The sequence below is a fragment of the Amblyomma americanum genome, chromosome 5, assembly GCF_052857255.1.
Source record: "Amblyomma americanum isolate KBUSLIRL-KWMA chromosome 5, ASM5285725v1, whole genome shotgun sequence".
Taxonomy (NCBI): domain Eukaryota; kingdom Metazoa; phylum Arthropoda; class Arachnida; order Ixodida; family Ixodidae; genus Amblyomma; species Amblyomma americanum.
This window is the reverse complement of record NC_135501.1, coordinates 180,177,040-180,200,884: the sequence shown is the minus strand read 5'-3', so window position 1 is coordinate 180,200,884 and position 23,845 is coordinate 180,177,040. Positions and strand designations below refer to the sequence as shown.

The 23,845-nt window shown below is 47.9% G+C and overlaps 1 protein-coding gene across 1 annotated transcript; it reads left to right on the top strand.

Moving 5' to 3' along the window:
• Positions 1–696: 696 nt before the first annotated feature.
• On the top strand, positions 697–18,811 carry LOC144133103 (iris-like). The gene is made up of 3 exons (XM_077665960.1): positions 697–925; positions 16,257–16,503; positions 17,082–18,811. The coding sequence occupies exons 1-3, from the start codon at positions 909–911 to the stop codon at positions 18,003–18,005; spliced, it is 1,188 nt and encodes a 395-aa protein (XP_077522086.1). The 5' UTR covers positions 697–908; the 3' UTR covers positions 18,006–18,811.
• The last annotated feature ends 5,034 nt before the right edge of the window (positions 18,812–23,845 follow it).

Here is a 23,845-nt window from a genome sequence, read left to right as displayed (position 1 = left end):
CTTGCTGAAGAGCTCTGGTAAAACATTATTCCTGTTTGAAATGAAGTCGACCACCTCGCAACCACTCCCCCGGTCTGGCCCTGTTCGGTGGCGGCCATCTCCGAAGAGTTCGCTGTCACGATCCACCGTCCTCCTTTTTCTAACGGTATTTGCCAGCATTAGCACAACTTCTACGACCGCAGACACGTGGCTAAACTCAGAAGGCCTACTTCGCTAGGCCAGGGGACCCGACTTCAAAGCCTGGCGCTATTGTCCTCGACACAAAGAAGGTTTTTCGGAACAGTTAATCCGGAGCCGTGCCCAGTTGTCAGGTTCAAGGCACCTGTCTATATGGTATACGGCCCCTATTTCTAGGAACCATATAGCATCTGATCCATATCAGAGCTACTCCTGCTAATCTGGCCTCCTCCTCGTCCTGCTGAGTCCCACCTGCGGAAGCGGACAGCGCCTCTTCTCCGCGCCCTTTCTTTTCCGTGTCAAGATGGCGCGTCTTCAATTTCTGCTTCGTAGCTTCGTCTCCCGTCGCCGTCTCCTGGACTCCTACACGGTCTCCGCGCGTACGGGGGCTGGTCTCCTCTCCACCGCGAAAACCCACTCGCCCCGTCCTGGAAAACCGGCCATCCCCCCACCCCAACCCTTCTTCACATCCTCTCCCAAGCTCCCTCTCCTTTGCAGGCCGGAAAGCTCGTTGGTCCGAGTTGATCGAGGAAAACGTCGGCTCGCAGTCGGCCCGTGCAGGTCGCACTTTGCTCCTCTGCAGGCGGTGCTGTGTGTGCTCGTCGCCTGGACTTCGTTGTCGTGTGCGGGTCCAGCTTTCCGTGCAAGACGCGCCGAGGCGTCGGCCATATCATCACCGTTGAGAGAACAGACCGAGGAGCTAGCAGACGACGACGTGCAACACCTTCACAATGGACATAATTGCCAGGTAAGCGGTGGGCTGTTTGCTTAACGTCTCCTAGTAGGTTTTTTTTTTATTTGCTTCCTATTGCGTGTTGTGAAATATTGCGACTGAACATCTTTGAAATTGTGAAATATTGCGCCTGTACATCTACATCTGACTGGAAGCTGTCTGCATTCGTTTTACGTTTCTTTTTTTTTTTACCGCGGACGTTTTCTGCCCAGTCGTCTGCTTTCTTTGCCTTGAACCCTGAATTACTAGCAGAGAAGGAAGCTTGCACTTAACGAAAGCGAGTGTTAGCACCGTCCTGCGGTAACTACGACCGCAAGGCAAGTAGGGTAACAGTGACGCGTAATCTTACGCGCCGTATGGCTGTGCTGGCGTTTCAAACCCGAACTAAATGTATTAATAGAACAGCCTCCTCAAAGGCATAACCAGAAACCAAGCGAACAGGACAAAAAAAGAAGCGAAATCGAACTGTCAATTTCTGCGTAGGTTTCTGGATTTTTTTCCCCCTCTTGGTTGCCTTCATTGGTCAGTTGTACCGTTGACAGGCCTACTACTAGTCAGTTACCGGAGTTCAAATCAACTTCAGTTTAGTTTAGAACACGATTGTTTTAAAAAGCTACGTGGACATAATAACGATGCCGTCTAGCTTTGCAGCCCTGTTACTTCGCGCTTCTATTTTCTTTTTGTAGCTGCGCGCCCCCGTGTCCTGTGCAGAACAACTAGGGCATGACCAAGCTGTAAAGGACCTTCCTCCTGATTGCGCTCAAACCACGCTGGCTTTTACACTGAAAAGCCTTCCGCGAGCGTGTAGACCATCCTGTTTTTCTTGCAGCCAATGCAAATTCTAGGTTTACCACTATCCCGTCGTGGCTGGCCAGCTCCGCTACGTCCTGGAATCGCAAAACACGCACACAGGCAGATCCATGAGGCGCCCCCGGGGTAGTTTATGTGAGGCTTAGTCGGGCCACTGACGATACCGAATGCAAAAAAAAAAAAACTTCTCTCTTCCGCTCAACCTGTCATCTGCAAAACGCAATTCTCCGCACCCTCGCAATGAGTTTGCACTATAAGTTGGTGTGGTGGAGCCTTTGTGCAGAAGATGCTTTGGACATTGCTACCAAACTTTTCCGTGCCGTGTTTTCAAGTAGCAGTTCTCGCTTACTCATTCTTAAGCAAAGAAAAAAAAAATGAAACGGTATGCCTTTTTTTTTCTTTAAAAACGGATTTTCAGAAAACCGGCAATTAGTTAAATTCTTGGGTCCTCCGTTTCCTGCCTCATCTTCAGTTCCGTCTAGGACTAGTTTTTGAACAAACATGAGTGGGATCTTTTGTACAAAAGGTCTTTCGGTGTCCCAAGGCTCGTAGTGTTGTTCAAAATTCCTCCCTGTCGTATTCATTATTCAAAGCGCTAATTGTATAAACCTATTATTTCGTCGCATGGCAGGGCGCTCGTGAAATCTCGTGCCGTGTGTTAAGTAGAATGAGACAAGCATTGTCTCGCCGGGCGATATCTCCTCCATCCCGACGGTTACGTTCATGAGGCAGTCTGAATTCACAATGACAATTTCTTTTTCCGAGCCCGCAGTCTCTATGGAGCTCTAAGTAGTGTTTTCCTGCAGTGCACAATATGCTAATTATTTCCTCCGTACCTCGGCCTTCGCCGCAAGTGCATCTCCTTTGGCGAGGAAGCGTTCATACCAAAGCGAGTCACGCTTGATCACTGTGCAAGATCTCGCTCTCAGATGGCTGTCTATTTTCCCGCACGCGCTGCTAACCACGTATAGAACAAAGCTGAGTGCTGTTTTTTAGTTACCCCCATTCTTTTGTCAACCACAAGCGCTCTCCAGCTTAACCTTGGAATACTATCGCAGTTATCCTTGCAGAGTGCCTTGATCGACCCCCAGGGGGCATCTCCGTGTAGAGGCGAAATTAAACAACAGGGAGTAGGGAGGTTAGCTTTGGGAGCACATGGCAATACACCAAATCAAGGGGTACAGGGTGACATGGGATGGGCGTCTTTCGAGAGCAGAGAGGCTAGCAGTAAGATAGCATTTGAGGAACGAATGAGAAAGATGGAGGAGAAGCAGTGGGCTAGGAAAGTTTTCAGATACCTGTATATAAAGAATGTTGACACGAAATGGAGAAAGCGAACTAGAAAATTGACAAGCAAATACCTGGACAGCAGTAAGGGGGCAAATCAGCAATTATCGGTTAAGAAAATGGTTAAAGGAACAGAGAGAGCTTTGTGGAAAACAGGAATGCTGACGAAATCGGCACTGGAAACATACCGGACTTTTAAGCAGGAAATTGCCAAAGGACTTGAGTTTTGCGGACTAAGACGTATAGAGTCAGGTACCACGAGATAGACACGTTGTGCATTGCGTGCGGAGAGGAGGAGGAAACGGCTGAACACTTGATACTTTTTTGTAAAGGGCTTCACCCTACAGTGGATAGCAGCAGGGCTGATTTACCCGAGGCATTGGGGTGTAAGGATATTGAAGGGAAAGTAGATTTTAAGCGGGTAGAATTAACCAAGCGGAGGTTATATGATTGGTGGCTAAAAGCAAGACAGGAGTAAAATTTCACGAGTCATGGCTAGGCGGCTTGAGCCACAGACTGATTTAGAGGGTTCAGCCGTATTCGTCCATCCATCCATCCGTCCGTCCGTCGATCCATCCATCCATCCATCCATCCATCCATCCATCCATCCATCCATCCATCCATCCATCCATCCATCCATCCATCTGTCCGTCCGTCCGTCCGTCCTTCCATCCATCCATCCATCCATCCATCCATCCATCCATCCATCCATCCATCCATCCATCCATCCATCCATCCATCCATCCATCCATCCATCCATCCGTCCGTCCGTCCGTCCGTCCATCCATCCATCCATCCATCCATCCATCCATCCATCCATCCATCCATCCATCCATCCATCCATCCATCCATCCATCCATCCATCCATCCATACTTTAGTCCATTCTCGGAACCATTATAACCTCACCTGCGTCTAAACGTCAGGTCCGTGTTAAATGCCATGTCCTCACGAACGTATTTACGCTTGGAGCAATAACTGACGCGGTGCTTAGGCAGCGTGTAGCTGCACGCAATAAGTTCCTGCACAGTCGCCAGGCGGCTACGGTTATGTAATCCGTCTTTTGCGGATGTTATGCGATTGAATAGCGCGCCGATCAAGGAAGTAATCTAGAGGCCCATTTAACGGACTGTCCGTTATGAAAGCGGGCGTATCGTAGCTTCGCGCGTCCCTGGTGTTATTTCTTGCCTGGCCGGGACCGAGACCATCCGGCCGACGGCGGAGACCAGGATACATTTTTTATGCGACAGGTGTGCGTGATAAGCTTTCCCTTCGGGTAAAACGCGTGATGAGAACAGCCACTGATAAACCTGACCGGCGCGGTCGACCGCGGATGCGTGCCTGTTGTGAATGGCTTCTTTCTTGATGTGTCTAGTGTTAGTTTCTAGCGTGAAAGCCGTAGGGGCGCCTTCTATGCTTCCGTTTGCAGCATGGCACTGAAGGGGCGAGTTTAGATGGGAGCGATTAGTCTCTTGTTGGCAGTAGTGGTGATATTTCTAGTTTGGTGCAGTATCTCGTTTCTTCGCGTTTAGAGCGTTGGTGAAAGCCGCGAGGCAGTTTATCGTGTGCTCGGTTTCTTACACCGCGAATCGAAAAGAGCGTTTCTATGGGCAATTCGGATCCAATTCCCGACGACTGTTATTGGCCTAGACGGATTTCGTTGATTCAGGGCTCTGCACCGGATCGCCATTTGTAATGCGGCGTGAGAGAAGAACCGACAGCTTTTATTCGCTTGCAAGTTTGCTGAACGTTACACCAAGACAAGCTCAGGTACAAAACTATGCAAAAAGGCGACTGCCTGTATGAAAGCGTATGTGTACGCGCTGTTAGGCTTCATAACCTAGCCATATTCAGGGTAAAGTTATCAGGAGTTGGAGGAGACGGGCGGCATCTAGAATCCGTCGGCCTTGAACGCTGCTCTGGCGTCTTGTGGCAGCAATTAATAAGCGCTTTATTTACAGTATACGGCGCAACGATACACGCACTTCCGAGTTTTTGGATAAGTAAGCTCAGCGCTGCAGAAGCATGCGAAAATGTGTGAAGTTTTCTTGTAAAAAGCTTCGTTTTCAGTGTTAGTCTGAACCGTGCCGTCCGAGACTAAATTTGTAAAGAGCTGTATCTATAGTCGGATACAACTTAAGCCTGCAGTGAAGCTCCGCCCACATTAAGGACCGCCGCACTGAATTCCTCCATGACAAAAAAGTAGTCCGTTGTTAAAACTTCTCTTGTCGCCTAAACAAGAAACTAATCACAGGAAAAAATTATAAGCTGCAGAATTTTGATATCTGGCTTGTTTAATAAAGTCAAATATGAAAAAGCTGATTTCGTTCACTTTTGTGACTGGCTAGCGGAGTAATACAGTACGCCGCGGACCGTGGCCCAGTGTTAACAACTGCTGTTTTTTTAAAGTTGTATCCTACTATATAGTCAACTCAGTCGTTCAGCTTTTCAAAGAAGCGCACGTTACACAAATGGGTCGCATTTTGCCACATAAACAAAGACAGATGCAGTACGACGGTCAAAATTCCATTGATGCTCCTTTCACAATCTGGTTTGGCTTGCGAGAGCAGCAAGCCATTTTCTGGGAGAGAGAGGTGAAAGTCCCCAACTGACTTCACGAAACTATACCCAGTTGTGACCAACTGGAACAAAAGTCCTAACTGGTTTGCGGAATAATTCCCAGTTGGGACCAATTGGTCCCAACCGGGAATTGTTCCGCAAACCAGTTGGGACCATTCAGGACTTTAACCTCTATCGCCAAAAAGGTAGCGGCTGTTCTTCAAACTAAAACAGATGAACGTGAGGAGCATGCTTTGAGTTTCGGAACCGAAATCCTAAGCGTTCCCAACTGGTTTATGGAACAACTTCGAGTTGGGACCAGTTTGGATTTTCACCTCGCGCGGTGCGCAAACCCGCAGAACCACGACGCTTGCGGTGAGAGCAAGATGCATGAAAGAAAGAAGTTAAAAGACAACAAAGCCTCGGAGACGGTAATCACCCACTTCGCCTTATTTTCTGCGCCGCCACCTTGCGTGCAGCCGAGTAAATGACACGCATTTAGGCCTAAATATAGAAGCACGTTTCTTGGCTTGGGTACAGAATCTGTAGTTTCCGTCCTCTCGTTTCTTTTTCTTTTTTTCTTGCGCGCTTACCTACGAAGCGAACACAAAGCCAAAGCCGTGCGCAAAGAGGATTCCCCGCCTCCTGTTAACGTCAATAGCGACGCTTTTCCACGAATCCAACGGCGCGGAAATTTTCGAAAGCCAAGCACACTGCTGGTTGCAGTAGGGCTTTGAGCATTCTCGTATGGCCCGCGCAATCCGCCCTTCTAGCGACCGGCTTCTCGAGTGCACATTCGTGAGCAGTATCAGAGGGAATAAACTTTTCGCACAAAACTGCAACTTTTCGGGATATTTTTCCCGTGTTCGAACCCGACCGCGGCGGCTGCGTTTTTATGGAGGAAAAGCGCTAAGGCGCCCGTGCGCTGTGCGATGTCAGTGCACGTTAAAGATCCCCAGGTGGTCGAAATTATTCCGGAGCCCTCCACTACGGCACCTCTTTCTTCCCTTTCTTCTTTCACTCCCTCCCTTATCCCTACCCTTACGGCGCGGTTCAGGTGTCCAATGACCTATGAGACAGATACTGCGCCATTTCCTTTCCCCAAAAACCAATTAATAATAAAAAAGGATATTTTTCGCAAAATTTGAGGATTTTGATATTATACGCAGAGACGAAAACTAGAAGACCAGAAAAACTGTGTATGTCACACGTGATTATGAAGTAATAAAAAAATGAATGCTCCAAGTTTGTTCCCGACCCGCCGCGGTGGCTCAGTGGTTAGGGCGCTCGGCTACTGATCCGGAGTTCCCGGGTTCGAACCCGACCGCGGCGGCTGCGTTTTTATGGAGGCAAAACGCTAAGGCGCCCGTGTGCTGTGCGATGTCAGTGCACGTTAAAGATCCCCAGGTGGTCGAAATTATTTCGGAGCCCTCCACTACGGTACCATTCTTCTTTCACTCCCTCCTTTATCCCTTCCCTTGCAGCGCGGTTCAGGTGTCCGCCGATATATGAGACAGATACTGCGCCATTTGCTTTCCCCCAACACCAATTATTATTATTATTATTATTATTATTATTATTATTATTATTATTATTATTATTATTATTATTATTATTATTATTATTATTATTATTATTATTATTATTATTATAAGTTTGTTCCCTCTAATAGAGCTCACGGCTGTACTGACAGGGCACTGGTGTCGTGTACATTTTCCACTGAGCTTGCCGAGAGCTGACGGCTTGCTTTGCCTTGCTTCTCGACGCTTGTTTATGTTTACACTGCAACTGCTGTACATGGTCTGAACAGCACACCATAGCAGTGATAGTACACTCACGCGTATGTGGTTTCTGTTCTTCTATGTTCTGCAAACAGGCTCTCTTACTTGACCTCTCTTCTTTTCCTCGTTCTGCTTGCTCTTTCCCTTTTCCAAAATTAAACACGTGCCCTACTATGAAAGGAAGAGCGCTTGCAAATAGCTCTATACTTGCTGCAAACACTTCCTGAAGAAGGTATCTCCTTTAGCACGCGTTAGACACTCAATAATGTGAATGTATTCGCCCATAGTGAAGGTGCTGCACTTTTCTCAGCTGGCATATTCGGGCTCGTTGCTGCTAAGTCCTTGGTTAGGCACGGGTGCCAAGGGATCGCAAGCTGTTGTCCTTCTATTCTGCGGTGCGTCCTGTAGCAAAGCCCATGGACAGCCGAGACAATGAGGAGGCAAAGAAAATTAAAAACAGAAAAACCCAAATTAGGGGAGGAAAGGAGAGTTTTTGCCTTTTATCGTTCTCTCCTGCATATGACGCACACTTACCATCTCAATTTGCTCATATTAGGTTGTTTACGCAGTTTTTAGCGTGGCTAGCTTTGAGAGACGTGTGCATGCGCGAGCTGAGGATGTGCATAATATTAATCCGTTGCCGCTAGGCCGCGCAGGCTAAGTAGCATATGCTAATGTCGCGCTCCTTCGGGCATATGAGATTCTTGTTTTTTCGGGGATGATGTGACGCTTTCAAATCCTTTAAGCCTGGACTCCATGTACGCGAAAACTCACGCGAACGCGACGGCGGCAAGCGACGAGCGACGCCGTCGCGCGAAGCAAAATGCATGTGTCGCTTGCCGTGTCGCTCGGATCTGCACCCACAGAAAATTTTGCTCGCCGCCCGGAAGTACCCCACGCGATTGGCCAACCAGAGCCCCACAAAGCCGCTTCCGGTTTGTCCACAGTTTCTCACGGGTACATCTCACGAAACCCGCCCGTTGTCTTGGTCATCGCCACCGTCGAGAAAATATTTGGTTTCGTAGCTGAGAGGTAGACCCGCATGATTTAAATAACTAAAACAATCTACTTGTTGGGTGCGAACGGCTAACAGCATTTGGAGCGGGCGTACTGCAGGGAGAGATGCGTGTCGAGCCGCGGGTACCGGCGCTCGATCCACCGTGCCGCTGCGCTCCAACTGTGCAGAAACACTCGCGGCGCGCATTCTCACTGGTAAATTATAGTTTCCTCACTTACAAGCAGATTGCGGTGACAGTTTATGGGAGTGTTTTTACTAAGCCGGAGTGCACAGGCACTGAACGAAAGCACGCCTTCCCCGCGAATCCGTGATGCGACTTAATTCGTCTCCGCAAACACGCCGTTGGTTATCTCCACTGCCGCTACACCGCTGCTGTACAGAAAATATTCCTTTGGCCCTGACTGTGAGGCACACTCACAAAATTTTAAGAGAGAGAACAGGTTACGGGCGTGTTTCTAAGCTTGAGTGCGCTGCGCACGTCGCTGGTTCGCGTCGCCTGCCGCCTTCGCTTGCATGGAGGTTGCCCACAAGCGACGGAGCAAACCGCCTTGTCGCGTCGCTCGCTCTTTCGCGCACATGGAGTCCAGGCTTTAAGGTCCAGTGTCGTAACTGCTATCTCAGCGGTTCAGAGGAGGAATGGTATTCAGCGCTTAAGGCCATTAGTTTTAATGCCATTGGCAGCGTAATACATGTTATGCATCGACATCACAGCGGCAGCAATCTTTGGGCCCAGAAAGTGCGGCGAAAACCTGGCTGTTTTCCTCATCCGCTTATCGCCAGCCAGTTACTTCTTATGGCAATGTAGCAGAGGCAAAGATATTTCGCTTTGTGAAGGCAGGTGTCACGGCAATGACGACGCCTCTCCTAAATAATGGATAGCATAATGTAATGTAAAGTATAGTAATGTATAACTGTAATACATTATGTAATGTATAATGCATTGTAATGCATTGTATAATGCATTGTGATGTATAATGCATTGTAATGTATAATGCAATATATAGTTGAACTGGTATTTTTCCGACGATACTTCTTTTTCGCAGATGTGATCTTTCCCTGGTGGTGTTCGTCAACATCAAATAAATAAACAACACGTAGGCAGATTTGCCGACAGTTTATTTATTTCATATACAGATGGTGGCAGCACAAAATTTATTCGAGCCGCCGCAGTGGCTGAGTGGTTACGGCGCTTGGCTGCTGGACCGAAAGACGCGGGTTCGATCCCAGCCGCGGCGGTCGAATTTCGATGGAGGCGAAATTCTAGAGGCCCGTGTAGTGTGCGATGTCAGTGCACGTTAAAGAACCCCAGGTGGTCGAAATTCCCGGAGCCCTTCACCAGGGCGTCTCTCATAGCCTTAGTCTCTTTGGGACGTTAAACCCACATAAACCAAACCAAATTTATTCAATAAGACAAATAAACATGCGTTCAAGTGCCGTATATCTTTCTACAAATTATTTGTGCGGACTAAATAGACGGCAATCTCTGATAGGAATAAAGGGAATAAACTATTATTATTTTCATTACATCGCAACTAAAAAGTCAGTATGCTTTGTCGTGTCGTCTAAAGTGTGTAATCACTGCTGATAAAATACGTAGTCATAATTATTACTAATGTTATTTAATGTTGTTGCGCTAAGCCGCAAGGTCCGTCCTGAATTTTAAGCTGGTCCAGTACAGCCCACCTGAAGTTCGCTTTCATTTCACAATAACATTTCCCTGGCGATCTACACTTTAAACAAGAAAACGCGTTTATGGGAATAAAAAAAAAGAGAGAGAAGCTGTTCGTCTAGCGCACTCTCTTTTATAGAAGGGAGCTGCGCTGGAAGAAGCTTACCGCCTTCTTATTCCTTTCTGTTTTCAGTGTAGGTTTTGGACGGTTTAATCTGAACGGCTTATCCAGGAAGCCAGCATGCACGTTCTGAAGCCATGCTCCTTACAGGCTTATCGGTGATGCAACGTGTCCGGGGCGCTTTTGTGTGTTGCGTAGTTTTTTTCAATGTCAAATCACCAACACGCAAACGCATATCTCGTTTCACCACTTCCTCTGCCGTCAGAGTTTCGCGCGGTTAAAGTACTTGCTACACTATACTTCACGTTTCATGCGTTCGTTCCTTCGCATGGACGAGAAATAGATGCTGAATCTTTCATCGATCTTGCGCGTTTGCTCTCTCGGTGATTACCTGACGCCCCGTCGAGTAACAACAGTGGCGTCACTCACGTACCCAATACCTGCCCGTAGGCGGGATATGGATCGCCTGCATGTATGGTTTCCTGCTGGCGCTGAGCACTTCTTCGTTTGTATGTACACTGAATGGAAAGAAAACAATTTTTTTCTCATTTTTTGTATTTCCTCGTATCTTCCTTCTTTGCTTCTTCGTGTACCCGCCGCGGAGGCTCAGTGGCTTTGCCGTTTGGCTGCTGAACCCAAGGTCGCGGGATCGAATCCCGTCCTCGTTTTGATGGAGGCGAAAGGCAAAAGGTGACCCTTCGTTGTGCAAATACTGTGCATGTTAAGGCACCTCAGGTGGCCGAAGTTAAGCCAGAGCCCTTCACTCCCATGTGTTGCTTCGCGGAATTAAACCTACATACCATGCCTCCCTTCTTTCTTTGTTTCGAGCTTTTGCGCTCAGACATCCAGCCACAATGAAGACTCCCCTACAGTTGGATACAACTCAAGAAAAAAGCGGCTTTTCCCCGTCAAAGGACCGCCCTTCCAGCCAATGGCGTTGGACATTTCTCATGACTGTACCAGCGTGAAAATGCAGGGAGGTGCAGATGGTCGCGCCTTGTTTCCTCCCTGCGTTGTCACGCTAGCAGGTTCATGAGAATCGGCCGACGTCATTTTCTGGAAAGGGGGGAGTCCTTTTTCGGGGAGTTCGTTCTTGAGTTGTATCCCACTACATTTATTTATTTATTTACAGATACCTTACAGGCCTCCGGAGGGGCATTGTGTAAGGAGGGTCAAATACAGAAGTTTGTGCAAAATAGGTTAGAAATCATAAAAACATAGTAAAGTACAGCAAAACACAAAAAAACAGCTGAGTTCAGATACGATATCGCAATTAACAAAAAGAGGTAACAGTTAAACAACTATGCGTCATGTAACAAAAATAGGGGAAATGCACAAAAAGTTATACAAAAGCAAAAGAGTATATGAGGCATACATGAGGAAAGCTGCGCATCAACAGAACCAAAGAGGCAATAGTCTCAAACAGCTGAAAACGAAGTTATATGCATCTTGAGTATAAAAATGACGTCTCCTAGGACGGCTCAGCTCAGCGAGAAATGTTTAGGTTTACCAGTTTTGCTTCAGCACAGAATCCATACCTCCTTTCTTTGCTTATTTCTCTCTCTCTCACGTTGAGAAAACTCGCAGTCATGGAGACTCATAGTTGTCGCGAAGACTCAGAAAATCTTGAGTTTGTCACTACCTCTATCATTACCACTACCTAGTAGTTTATCCCTCCCCCCAATCTTTCTTTCCTTCTTATTTTCTTTCTTCATTCCCTATTCTCCCGTATTCTTTCTAGCGTTCTTCCTTTTTGGACAGAAACACGTCAAAGCTGCGATGGCTAACCGGGTCACGTATTCAGTGCCGAGTCTTGCTGTCTAATCTGGACACTCGCTCCGTCCTGGCGTGCCATGTTCTGACAGACGCTGATCGTTGGCACCTGTTTTGTTTTAGCGCCCAGCTAAATCTGCGTGTACAGGCGGACACGCGCTCACCCCCCTCCCCCAACCGAGAACGTCTTTGTACCTCATTAAGTATGCGCTTGTTTTGCGCACGCCAAGAAGACAAGACGCGCAGAGTCGCAGCCGTACACGTTGCTGCCGCGTTGGCAGCCTGCCAAGCCGGCCACCGTCGAATAAATTTGGCCTCAGCGCGGACCTGTGTACCGATTCGTGCAAGGTCAAAGAGGCAAAAAAGAAAGCCAGCGTATAGAAATCGCAACGGTAACTTGAAATAAACCCAAAAAAGAAGCAATGTCAACGGCGTTCTTACGAAAACCTCGAACGGCACCGACCTTCAGTCTTGACGACGGGCCTCTCTGGCATCCAAAGCCAAGTTACTGACCTCTGAGGCTTTCCGAAGGAGCTTGACTGAGACAGTATGCGGAGGTGACGCGGGAGATAGGGCGCTCGTAATGCGGTTGCTATCGGTTTCGGAGCGTGTACGAATCCGCAGGTTGATCTCCGCGGTAGACAGCCTTGATTAGAAGAGGAATAAGGAGCAAGAAAGATAATGGTCGCGCTGTCTTTCGCTCTTTTGCGTAGCGTCGTTTATCCGAGGGCGGGTACAAGGCTGGTCGACAAACACGCGGCATTGAAGCTCGTTATTGCAAAGGCCGTGTAATGGCTGCGGTTCAGGTTACTGCTTACATGCCTCCAGTAAATGAATACGCGTCGGTCGAGCACATATCATCGCACCTAAGTCTCAGTAACAGTGGCATTTTGCCACGGTTACTCTTATCCTGTTGTGGTTGGCGCCGGCTGCATCTTATCGTGTGTTCAGAACGCGAAAGTCGGTGAACGTCAGGACGAAAGCTGGTCGCCCGGAGGCATCTTTGCAACTTTTTGTTTTTTACATTGGCTTTCAGTAAAGCGTCTGAATGATGTTGGCACGCGAGTGCTGTTGGCCATGGACGTCTGGCGCCTTGAAGGCTGCAGTATCGGGGAGATCTTTATATGTTCATCACGTATTTCGGTCAAGGGACTGGTTTACGCGGTTAACCTTCGTTTAGACTTCTGCCTAAACCAAACGCACGAGAGCAACCAGGGAAGAAATAAACGATCACTGAAGGCGATGGTAGCTTGATGGCACGAGCAGTGATTTTTAATGTCCGTCGTGCAAATACACATTGTGCAATATACAGTATAATCTCAATAATACAAGAAGGCTGAACATTGCTGGGCCGTTGGAGAGTTAGAAACATGAGAAGTCCTACCGTGCACGTGACGTCAGCGGTAGCAGCACGTCAGCTGGAATGAACCGGAAGTGTGATTTAACCAAATTACATGACATCAAACGTGTTCCTGGACAGAGTATTGCAGTTGCAGGACACAACCCTTATAAAAACGGTCTATAGACAGTCTATAGACTTCTTATATATTGTATTGCCTTCCTATAGATATTTCTGTTTGTCTATTTATAGTCTATAGACTGTCTATAGACAAAAGTCTACTAATAGTGTATGACCATAAATCTGTTGATTGTATATAGGAATTGTATTGCCTATAGACAGTTCTCTAGAGTTGTCTATGGAAATTCTGTAGACTTTATAGACAGAAGTTTATGGACAGTCTATGGACTGTGTAAAGAAATTTTTGGAAGGGTTAACTTCTAATTAATCTCACGCTTTCGGTGCCTGCCCACTGTAATGTCCAAAGTGTGCAGGGCTCCCTAAATCGAATTGCCCATACCCAACAATTCTAGACAAAAGGACTTTTGAGCGGGAAGCAGTTAATGAGCGCGATTTTTTCATGTAATGTAAGATTTCAGGCTAACAATCCACATCTGCAAATCTCCCCTCCGTAGCTTACACTTTTTTACTGTCCTCAAAAACGTTTCCCATCGGTTTTCGATGACAATCTTAACTGCTCGTTACGAGAGATGGAAACACTCTAAAAGAAAGATTTTGCTACGCATCGAAATAATAAACCGTTACCTTCAATATTTAAATAACAGCGCCTTGCAATATTCTAGTATTCAAAATTTTTGTCCAAGAAAGCCGGACGTGCTTCTGCCACTACTGAGATTGAGGCCTGGCGACTCTGGTTTCTGCCGTGTCACATTTAATGATATGTCATGTCATATGCTGAGTTGGTCCCAGTGCATCACATTAAGCCATGCCCAGCTTTCCTGGGCGTCATCAAGTGGCACCCTCTGTCGCCAGCCAATTCCGAATGCCGCTTAATTGAGCGGAAATATTTTAATTTGCAGTTAAAAGAAAACCATAGCCTCTCGTCAAATGGCGCTCTGAGATGTTGATACTGATGGCTTACTCTTCCAATGCGCCGAAGAAGCTCAGATATAAACGCTCCCTGCACTTACACCGAACAGTTTTTATGGCCATAGTAACTGAATGCAGTGTAGCAAGGATTCGAACTTCCCGAGGAAAATAAAAAAATCTTGCTCAGCGCCATACGGCATGTGGCAGAGGAAAGAGGACAGCTCCTCCTTCCATGGTCGCAGATAGTTCCCTCCCTGCTTTGTCACGCTAGCAGGCCCGTGAGAACCGGCTGACGCCATTGGCTGGAAGTGGGTCGTTTAACAGGGAAAAGCCGTTTTTTTCTTGAGTTGCATCCGACTATATAGGCACTCGCGGATAGTAAATTTTGAACTCCCAAATGTGTCCGGAAATCTTGCCTTCGCCAATATGAAAAAACAAAGGTCTTTCAGACTTCACGTCCAGCAGCAGGAGTAGTTCTGAGTGTGATAGTTTCTGTCGCTGTGGGTGGGGCCTTTCATTTTGCACGGAAGGATGCAAACCATGAACTAAATATCAACGCGTCTCCTATCCTCGCACCTCCGAACATGTGCCCTCCAGTTAGTCACGACGCTTTCCTTGTGTAGGCAGGAAAATGCGTTGATCAGCTCACCCGATAGCGGCCTCCTAACAGGAAAGAAACTGGATTTTTCTTTTTTTTTTTACAAGCGCGCATTCACACCTCGTCTCTCTATCCTTTTGTATTTCCCGTAGCTCTGCGTTCTTTCTTTTTTCTTTTCAATCTTATCTTTCTCTTTTCAATGTTTTTCTTTCAATCTTTTTTTCTTTTCAATGCGCAAACACTGCGCGAACAGCAAGTGTGCAGGAAGCTTGTGATGTATACCCTGGTTTGGGTCATGGTGGGCCCAATAGTCTGTTTATCCTCTTCTTATTATTGCACATTTTATTTTCGTAAAACTACAGTTTTATGTGGGGAACGTAAGCAAAGAAGCTGCGAACGTCAACTTGAAAAGACTAGTCCTAAATATAGTTTGTTTCTATGTCAGCCCAGCGCTGTTTCAACGCAGGTGCACTATTCCGATTGGTCAACCACGAATTAAGATCTTGGGGTGTTCGTATGCTTGCGCTGCTTGTGTTCTTATGACAAGTGAAAGTAATAAATAAAATGAAGTCAAGTAAACATCAAGCCTCTGGGTGTCGAACCCGCGACGGCGCAAACAGAGCAGCTTCGCAGGCAGCTGCGTTCTCGAGAGCAGTGGGCGATCGCCGCAGCCGAAAACGTTTCCTGTTAAACTGCAACACACTCTCGCGCTCCCAGGCACAGTAATGCTTTCTCATTCCCACACGTAACCAGTCTTAAGTGTCCCTGCCGAATTTTATTTCATCAGCTGCAACTCATTGGAAGCTGGTAACTTGATTTGCTTTCAAATCCAAGTTATATAACCCATTCAATTTTGATAGTTTCTCAAAGGAAATACCTATGTACGAACTTACGTTAAAACTGTGCATATCCCTTGTGTTCGGTGTCTGCATTTGGCTCATTTCGAAAGGGAACTCATTTTACGTCGGTGCTCTTCAAACTGGGAAAGGCAGCGGTATTAAATAGGAAGCGGTACTTATATTAGACGACTATAATTATTGAGCTCCTTGCTGACGTAAAGAGCCCGGGTGTGGCAGGCTTCACGGACAAACAGATAATCGCTGGTCTTTTGGAGTAACAGGGTGGACACCTAGACAAGGAAGTTAAGCGTTGCTGTGCTAGCTAGAGAGTCATTTAGAGATATGAGATAAGAAAATTTGAGGTGTAAAATGGTCGCGGCTGCCGCAGGACCTGACTAATTATGCCACATAAATGGATAAATGGAGACGCCTCTCCCTCGCAGCAACTTAACCTGCGTAATGGTGATGATGATAATGACTTGATTCGCGCTCTTTCGCCCACAGATTCCTGAGGTACCTGTTCTGGAGGACCCCCGCGCCGCCCAATCGGCTGCGTGAGGTGCTGCTCAACTTCTCGGTGGAACTGCATAAGCAGCAGCTGCAGGAACAGGGCGGCGTCTCCAGAGACAACGTGCTCAGTGCCCCATTCGCACTGGCGCTTGCCCTGACGGCAGCGCACGCCGGCAGCCGCCAGGCCACGGCGGCACAGATCGCCAAGGCCCTCCACCTCCCCGAGGAGCTCATCGAGGAGGTACGCGGCGGGGAACGCCTTGGCGTGAAGGTTCCGCGGGACTTGCCCCAGAATCTGTAGTTTAAATGCAAGGAGGCACTTACGAGGAGATTGACAAGATACTTCGCCATGATGCGCCATTAAGTACGGTGCTAACGCGGCACAGATTTCGTGTCACCTTGCTGTCGAGACGCGGCTTGAAGTGCTTTCTTGTAGTCGAAGGCTCCCCTGCAGCTCTTAATTTACCTACACGGAGAGTACGGAAGCTTATGTGACCCCTAAATGTATAATTCTCGTTTGGCGATTTTGTTTGGGCATGAGCAGTCAGCTGGTGTCATGGCGCCTCTGCTCTTTGAACTCGATATACCTCAGCTTCCAGAAGTGATGATGTCGCTGCCGTTGTAGATTTTGTAGTAAGCACGTTGGCGTTCTATGTGTATATCTACCTGCTTTTCTGTTCCCGCCAAAGCCGTAACCTCCCGTCTCTCTGGGAAGCACTCTGGTTAACAGATGCTCCCAGCTAATATTGATTCGCTAAAGTTTGCTTAACGTACCCAGATGACCATCTTTAGATATCTTTTCTCTCTTCGCCTTGATAGGTGCGCCAGGAGTTCACAGACATGACGCAGCGCCTGGCCGACTGCGGCCCGGACTTCCGCATCCACCTCGCCAACGCCATATTCGCCGACAACGGCGTCGACGTCCCCAATGACTACTGCGATCTCGTCGAAACCGCGTACGACGGCGCAGTCAAGCAGGTCGACTTCAAGAAGGACCCCAACGGCGCTCGGGCCGTCATCAACGCCTGGGTCGAGGAGAAGACCAAGTGCAAGGTTACCGACATCATCGAGTCCGGCAAGATCGACTCGCGCACCTCCTTGCTCCTGGTCAACGCCATGTACTTCACGGGCTTTTGGGACTCGCACTTCAACCCGCAGTACACCGCGCTCCGGCCTTTCCACGAGACCAAGGATAAGACCAGCATGGTCGAGATGATGTACCAGCGCAAGAACTACAAAACGAGCTGCTGTGACAAGCTCGAGGTAGACGCCCTGGAGATGCCGTTCGTGGGCAAGAAGCTGTCCATGGTCATCTTGCGACCACAGAAGATTGACGGCCTGGACCGTCTCGAAAAGAAGCTCACGCCAGAGCTGCTGGCCAGCCTGCTCAAGTCGCTCGGTGAGGACCACGACGTCGAGATCTACTTGCCCAAGTTCAAGCTCGAGCACACGTCCAGTTTCAAGGGCACCCTGGAGAGTCTGGGACTCCAGGACCTGTTCAGCGATCGCGCCGACCTCAGCGGTGTCAGCAAGACTCCAGGAGTGAGGGTCACCGGCGTCGAACACAAGGCCGTGGTCGAAGTGGACGAGGACGGCGTGGAAGGCCTCTTCCTCACACCGCTCATCATGATGTGCTACGCTGGCGTGAGCTTCAACTACAATGTCAACCGACCCTTCATGTTCCTCATCCGCAGCTGTGATCCGGACGTGATCCTGTACATTGGATCGGTGCGGCGTTTCTGAAGGGCTGTGAGGCTGTATGCATATCGCAACGGCTTGAGCCCTCTGGACGTGCGTAGTGCATTTCCAGGAGCGCGCGTGTTCTGGTGCCTCGTGCAATTATGCGTGTACGCCTGCGCGCGCTGGGATTGGTGGACAACTATACAGACTGTGCTGCGGGGTGAGGAGGCACCCCAAAGGTGGCTACAGATTTCAGCAAGACCGCACTATGTAATTTTTTATTTTTATTTTAAGGCACCCGTGTCTGGTGCTATTGTGTGCTGTGAAGCTGCTCGTTAGGTAATGAGGCAACACAGAGTTCAGGAAAGTCAACCAAAAGCTCCGTTCGGACCGGTCTTTCATGATATGCGCATGTCACAGGAGTTGCTCTTCTCCTGGAGCTTGGTTGAGCGCCGTTTGCGAGGATGTTACATGTCTCTAGCGCATGCATAACAAGTCGGACTAGCTTCAAATAGCAGCTTGTCCAGCATATTGCTGGAATTCAGAAATGAAAGGCATCTGTTATCAGAGGGAACCGAAACAGAATCCTGCCATCAGTAGCAATTCTGCATAGGCTTGTACAACCTAATGTGCCCATGAGTATCAATTCTGAATAGGCCTGTACAACCTAGTGTGTCTTAATAAGTTAATGACGCATGGGTGGCAGTTGATTTCCGCCTATTCGCGGATTACTGAATGCCAGGATTTAGCAGAAATACATACTAGTATTTTGTGCATAAGAAGATAATGAACTGCCTTTGTGACAAGGAAGAGAGATTTCATACATTTGTGCAATGCCGTGTATGTTTCATAAACACAAATGATACCTCCATTGTGGTCAGCGTCTCTAAACCGGACTGCTTTTGGACGCCGAATTCATCAACAAAACAAGAATGTGGACTTACTTAAGCACCCATCGCGGTGGCCTAGTGACTGAAGTTCAGCACGAGATCGCGGGTTTGTTCCTGACACGCCTCCGTAACTGGAGGCGAAACGCAACAATTCATATGTAAAGAGATATAAGTGCATTCTAAACAAACCTGAGTGGTCGAAATAAATCTAAAGTCTTTCAGCCATGCTTTAGCGTATTAAATAGTTTTGTGGTTTCAGCCGCAGACCACCGAGTGCATTTGTGATCCTGCAGTAACATGCGAAAATCGGATGAATCTCTATAGGTGCGTTGTGGAAAGGTGGAAGCTAGTTTTCCTGCATAAGTCAACTAACTCCTTCACCATGGCCGACGGACCGGTTTTGGGGGAAGAAATTAGGTGCAGCGCTGGAGAGTTCTGCAGTCTCAGAAATGCCGCGAGCCTTCTTTGTGCTGCCGTCGTGATGAAGGTATAAAGCAGAGTTCTCCGAAACCACAGCTTCGCGACGCGGGATGAAACTCAGTCGTGCCAAGCTTTCTGCGGCTCTGCAACCAAAACTCGAAGGCTAGTTGCAAGCTGGGCATCGCGCCAGCTTTTGATGGGACGTCGTTTTTCGTCGGAAGAACACACACAAAAAAAATGCCGCGGCTTATCTATGCACGCGTCTATTCTGGCCGCAAGCTAAAACCCTTGACTTACACCTTGCTTCGGGCGACTCCGCAATCTAGAGCCTTTGCATTTCTCTCTTATTGCCGCGAAACTGAGTCAAGCGTGGTCGTTTATATTTGGACCGTGCATTTAGAGCGCGATAAGCCTTTTCTGATGGCGAGATAAGAATTTACTGCGACCTTGCTGCGAGCCTGTTCCGAGTTGGGCAAGGAGCATGGCAGAGACGTAACGAGTCCGTGGAAGGCTTCTTGCCGTTACCGATTTGGCAGCTTATCGAGGCCAGCTAGCGTAAAAATGAGGACGCGGTAGGCTTTCGTCAGGGGTACACATTCCAACTGGAAAAGCACTTTTTTCAAGTCCAGCTTTCAAGTCCAAGTTTCAAGTCCAGCTTGAGCGATGTTTCCACTTCTAGTTGAAAGAGGAGAAGATTCCAGGTGGAGCTATAGCTGGAATTGGAAATTTTTTTTTTTACTTGGAAGCAAAACCATTCCTACTGGACACCATTTCCGGCCCAGTAAACCGCATGGAAATGCAGTTTTCCAGCTATAAACAGTACCCGCCGCGGTGGATCAGTGGTTAGAGCGCTCGGCTACTGATCCGGAGTTCCCGGGTTCGAACCCGACCGCGGCGGCTGCGTTTTTATGGAGGCAAAACGCTAAGGCCCCCGTGTGCTGTGCGATGTCAGTGCACGTTAAAGATCCCCAGGTGGTTGAAATTATTCCGGAGCCCTCCACTACGGCACCTCTTCTTTCACTCCCTCCTTTATCCCTTCCCTTACGGCGCGGTTCAGGTGTCCAACGATATATGAGACAGATACTGCGCCATTTCCTTTCCCCAAAAACCAATTATTATTATTATTAGCTATAAACAGACGTCATTCCAGCTGGAATTGAATGGCTTACAGCTGGAAGGTCATGCATAGTTTCCATTTCAATATTCTAGCTGAAAGCCCCTCATTTCATCTCAGCCGGGTTTACTCGTTTGGGTAGAAAGGCTTTGGAGGTTATTCCTCAGAAGACACTGCGTGCGCACTTCGCTATGGGGTGTTTGAAACTTCACGAACACCTCAACCGCTAGAAAATTTTCTTGTGTGATTTATTGCTTACGAGCTAGGTCGAATGCAGTTCAATAATGCAGCGGCGAATGCCCCTCAAAGGAGGCTCTCCAGCCAACGCCGTCGACCAGATCTCCCAGTCATCGCGGATAATCCCCTAACGTGAAATCGCCGGCGTCGAGCGGAGACCTCTGTGAAATGGAATGCTTCTACCACCTATGGTCATGCCATCAATCGTCGGCACGGCTCTGAAACATGGAAAGATTAGATAGCGTATATATACTGTAGGTCGAGGTGCAGGCAAGAGCAAAATAACAATTGAACGAGGACGCCTGCCCCCCCCCCCCCCCCCCCCCCCTGCACCCCTCTTATAAAAATGGTCTATAAACTTTCTATAGACTCTTTATGGACTCTGTATCCATCTTTCAAACTTTTCCTTTTCTCTATAGACCATCTGTAGACTAAAGTCTATAACCGCCTTAATTTCCTTTTGTCTATATACTAAAGTCTTTAATACCCTTAATTTCCATTTTTCTATACACAGTATACAGACCATCAATAGACTAACGCTTATAATCGCCTTCATTTCATTTTTTCTATAGACTATCTATACAATGAAGTCTATAAGAGTCTTAATTCCTTTTTTGAGCGATGTTTATTGCCTCAGGGCATAAAAACTATGAAGTGAGAGATGAGTAAGATGCTTAAATAAATGAAAAAAGGTGGGCTGATCTGATGAAATCAAGAAGTGAATGATGATATGGACCCTGTGTCCACGAAATGAGTCCGGATTGTCCGGTGAGAGACCCACTGCCGCCAGGTGCCGATCGTCTATAGACTAAAGTCTGTGAGAGCCTTGTAGTCTATAGATAGTCTATAGTGCAGTCTATAACGATCCCAATTTCTTTTTATCAGACAATCTATACACTGCCTTACGATTAATTCCAGAACAATGTCAGTTTCTCTCTGCACTGCATGCTGAGGGGAACTGCATCGGGTGATGACAGCTATGGCTAGAGTCGTCCATCTCCTTCGCTATTTCGGGAATAAAAAAAAATATTGTACTGTGCAACGCAACGCCCTCCTGTATGTTGTTTTTAGAAGCCTTGAAAAGCTCATTTTCAACAATATTTCATGCTAACAGGTAAAGTGAGGAAGGGCAGTCATTCTTGATGTAAGGGTGCCGCAAACTGTACTACACCAAACGAACACGCTCTCCCTTAAAGGAATCGCTCGAGACAATTCCATACCATCTTTCGATTGTTACTGTGCAAAGCGCTTAATTCAGAAACATTTCATCAGCGATTTCACATTTCTCTCCAAAACGTCCGTAAAATAAAGGGGAAAAGACGGGGGCGAGAATTCAAGGATGCGCCCATCTCTTAGGAACACCTTTAGAAGACTGTCATAGAGCATGGTCCTCTGCGCGATTTACATCTGGCGTTTATACCTTTTCGGTTTGCATTCACGCGAAAAGGTGCTGCGACGCAACAATTACAAAGCAGGCATTTTTTCGTTCCTCGCCATACAAATGATGCTTCGGAGGCGATGTCTCCCATACCAGTTTTCTCAGCACGAACGCACGAAAAAAAAAAAGACATTATGCTATGCAACTTTATAATTATTGTTCGAAAAGAGTGTGCCACATACTATTCGGTGGGAGATGCGGCGCGTATGGACAAAGCAGTAAGGTTTCTTTCTTTTTTTGCGAAAACAATAATGTTTTTAAAGCGCGAGTGGAGAACTTAAGCTTATAAACCAATTGCCCTCTGTGGTCTTGGATACCAGATTGAGCTACACATGGCAAGAGTGCGAGCGGCAAAGTTATGACCGTGAAGCGGGTTTCTGTATCCCGTTTTACCCATTTTACGATTTTACCCCGAGACGGCGAAAAATCATTCGGGCTGCAAACAACTGTGTGCGCGGATGTATCGGTGTCGTCAGCGTCGTATCTCGTGGATTGCGTTTCGAACGAAATCCACCTTAATCGCCCACTTAAGGTAAATTTACATGATTATTTTGTAATCATTTGGTCTCCTAAACCACTCTAAGCAGAGGTGTGTGTGCAGAACAGGTTATGAGCGCAGCGACAAACTTGCTACCCTCGTTTGTAAGCGGCGTTATAAGCAGCGGAAGCCATCGTGTTCTCGGCCAATGCCGCTTACGACTGTGCCGCTATGTATTTCCTAACGCGTGGAAAGGCAGTCGGTGCGAAGCCCGTGATGGTAAGCCGCTCCTCGGGAACTCTCTACTGGGTTTTTGTGTTGAAAGGTAGGTGCGCGGCCAGAAATATCGCTTAACCTGTGAATCACGCCGTGCGAGCTCGATTTACTTGGCACCTCCGGAAACGCCCTATCACGCTTTGAGGTGAATAACATTTATTTTTTAATCTTTGTGTTATCGCCTTTCCGAACTACGGGGTGCTGTTCACTGGGAGGTGTGCATTGCTTGTTACGTGTAGACGCTCGCTCGGTGCGCATCGTGGACTGCGACGTTTCACCAAAGATGTTTTGTAACGCCGTAGACTGGAGCACGGGACGTTTGTCAAAGTTGTAGTCAAGCGGCGCTGGTGGAATGCTTATAGTGTGATGGCTGAATAAAAGTCGTTGCCGACGCGAATGGGCAGCGTGTATAAGCACTGCAAAGAACCTACGAGCTGCATCCCGTCTCCCCTTTCGGTGCACACTTATGGATTCGTCCATCTCTGTTATCGGAGCCGTTGGCCGCCGCCGCTGGCCTGCGGGCACTTCATTTTGAAAGCTGAGTAAAGGTCACCTCGAGAAGAGGTGGCTTACATTTCGTTCCGAGAGGCTCGTTCATAGACCCCGCCCACGCGTGCACGAATTTGGTTTGGTTTATGGCGGTTTAACGTGCCAAAGCGACTCGGGCTATGAGGGACGCCGTAGTGAAGGGCTCCGGGAATTTTGAACCACCTGGGGTTCTTTAACGTGCACTGACATCGCACAGTACACGGGCCTCTAGAATTACGCCTCCATCGAAATTCGACCGCCGCGGCCGGGATCGAACCCGCGTCTTTCGGGCCAGCCACCGAGCGCCGTAACCACTCAGCCACCGCGGCGGCCCACGAATTTCTCCAATAGCATTTCTGCGAGAGGCAGAGTATGCGTTTCTGATCTCAGACTGCTACATTACGGAAACGCCAATGTAACTCGGCGCTTATTTGTGCCACAAATGGAGTTCAGCTCGCGCTGTGTTATTATGGCTGCGCCTGTTGATGACGTTAATTTTTTCGTTGAAATAGTTCCGACATT

What these genes read in the sequence shown, in the direction of transcription:
- LOC144133103 (XM_077665960.1), top strand. An exon ending in CCGAGGAGCTCATCGAGGAG is followed by an intron (nt 16,504 to 17,081) that starts GTACGCGGCGGG and finishes TCGCCTTGATAG; the next exon opens with GTGCGCCAGGAGTTCACAGA.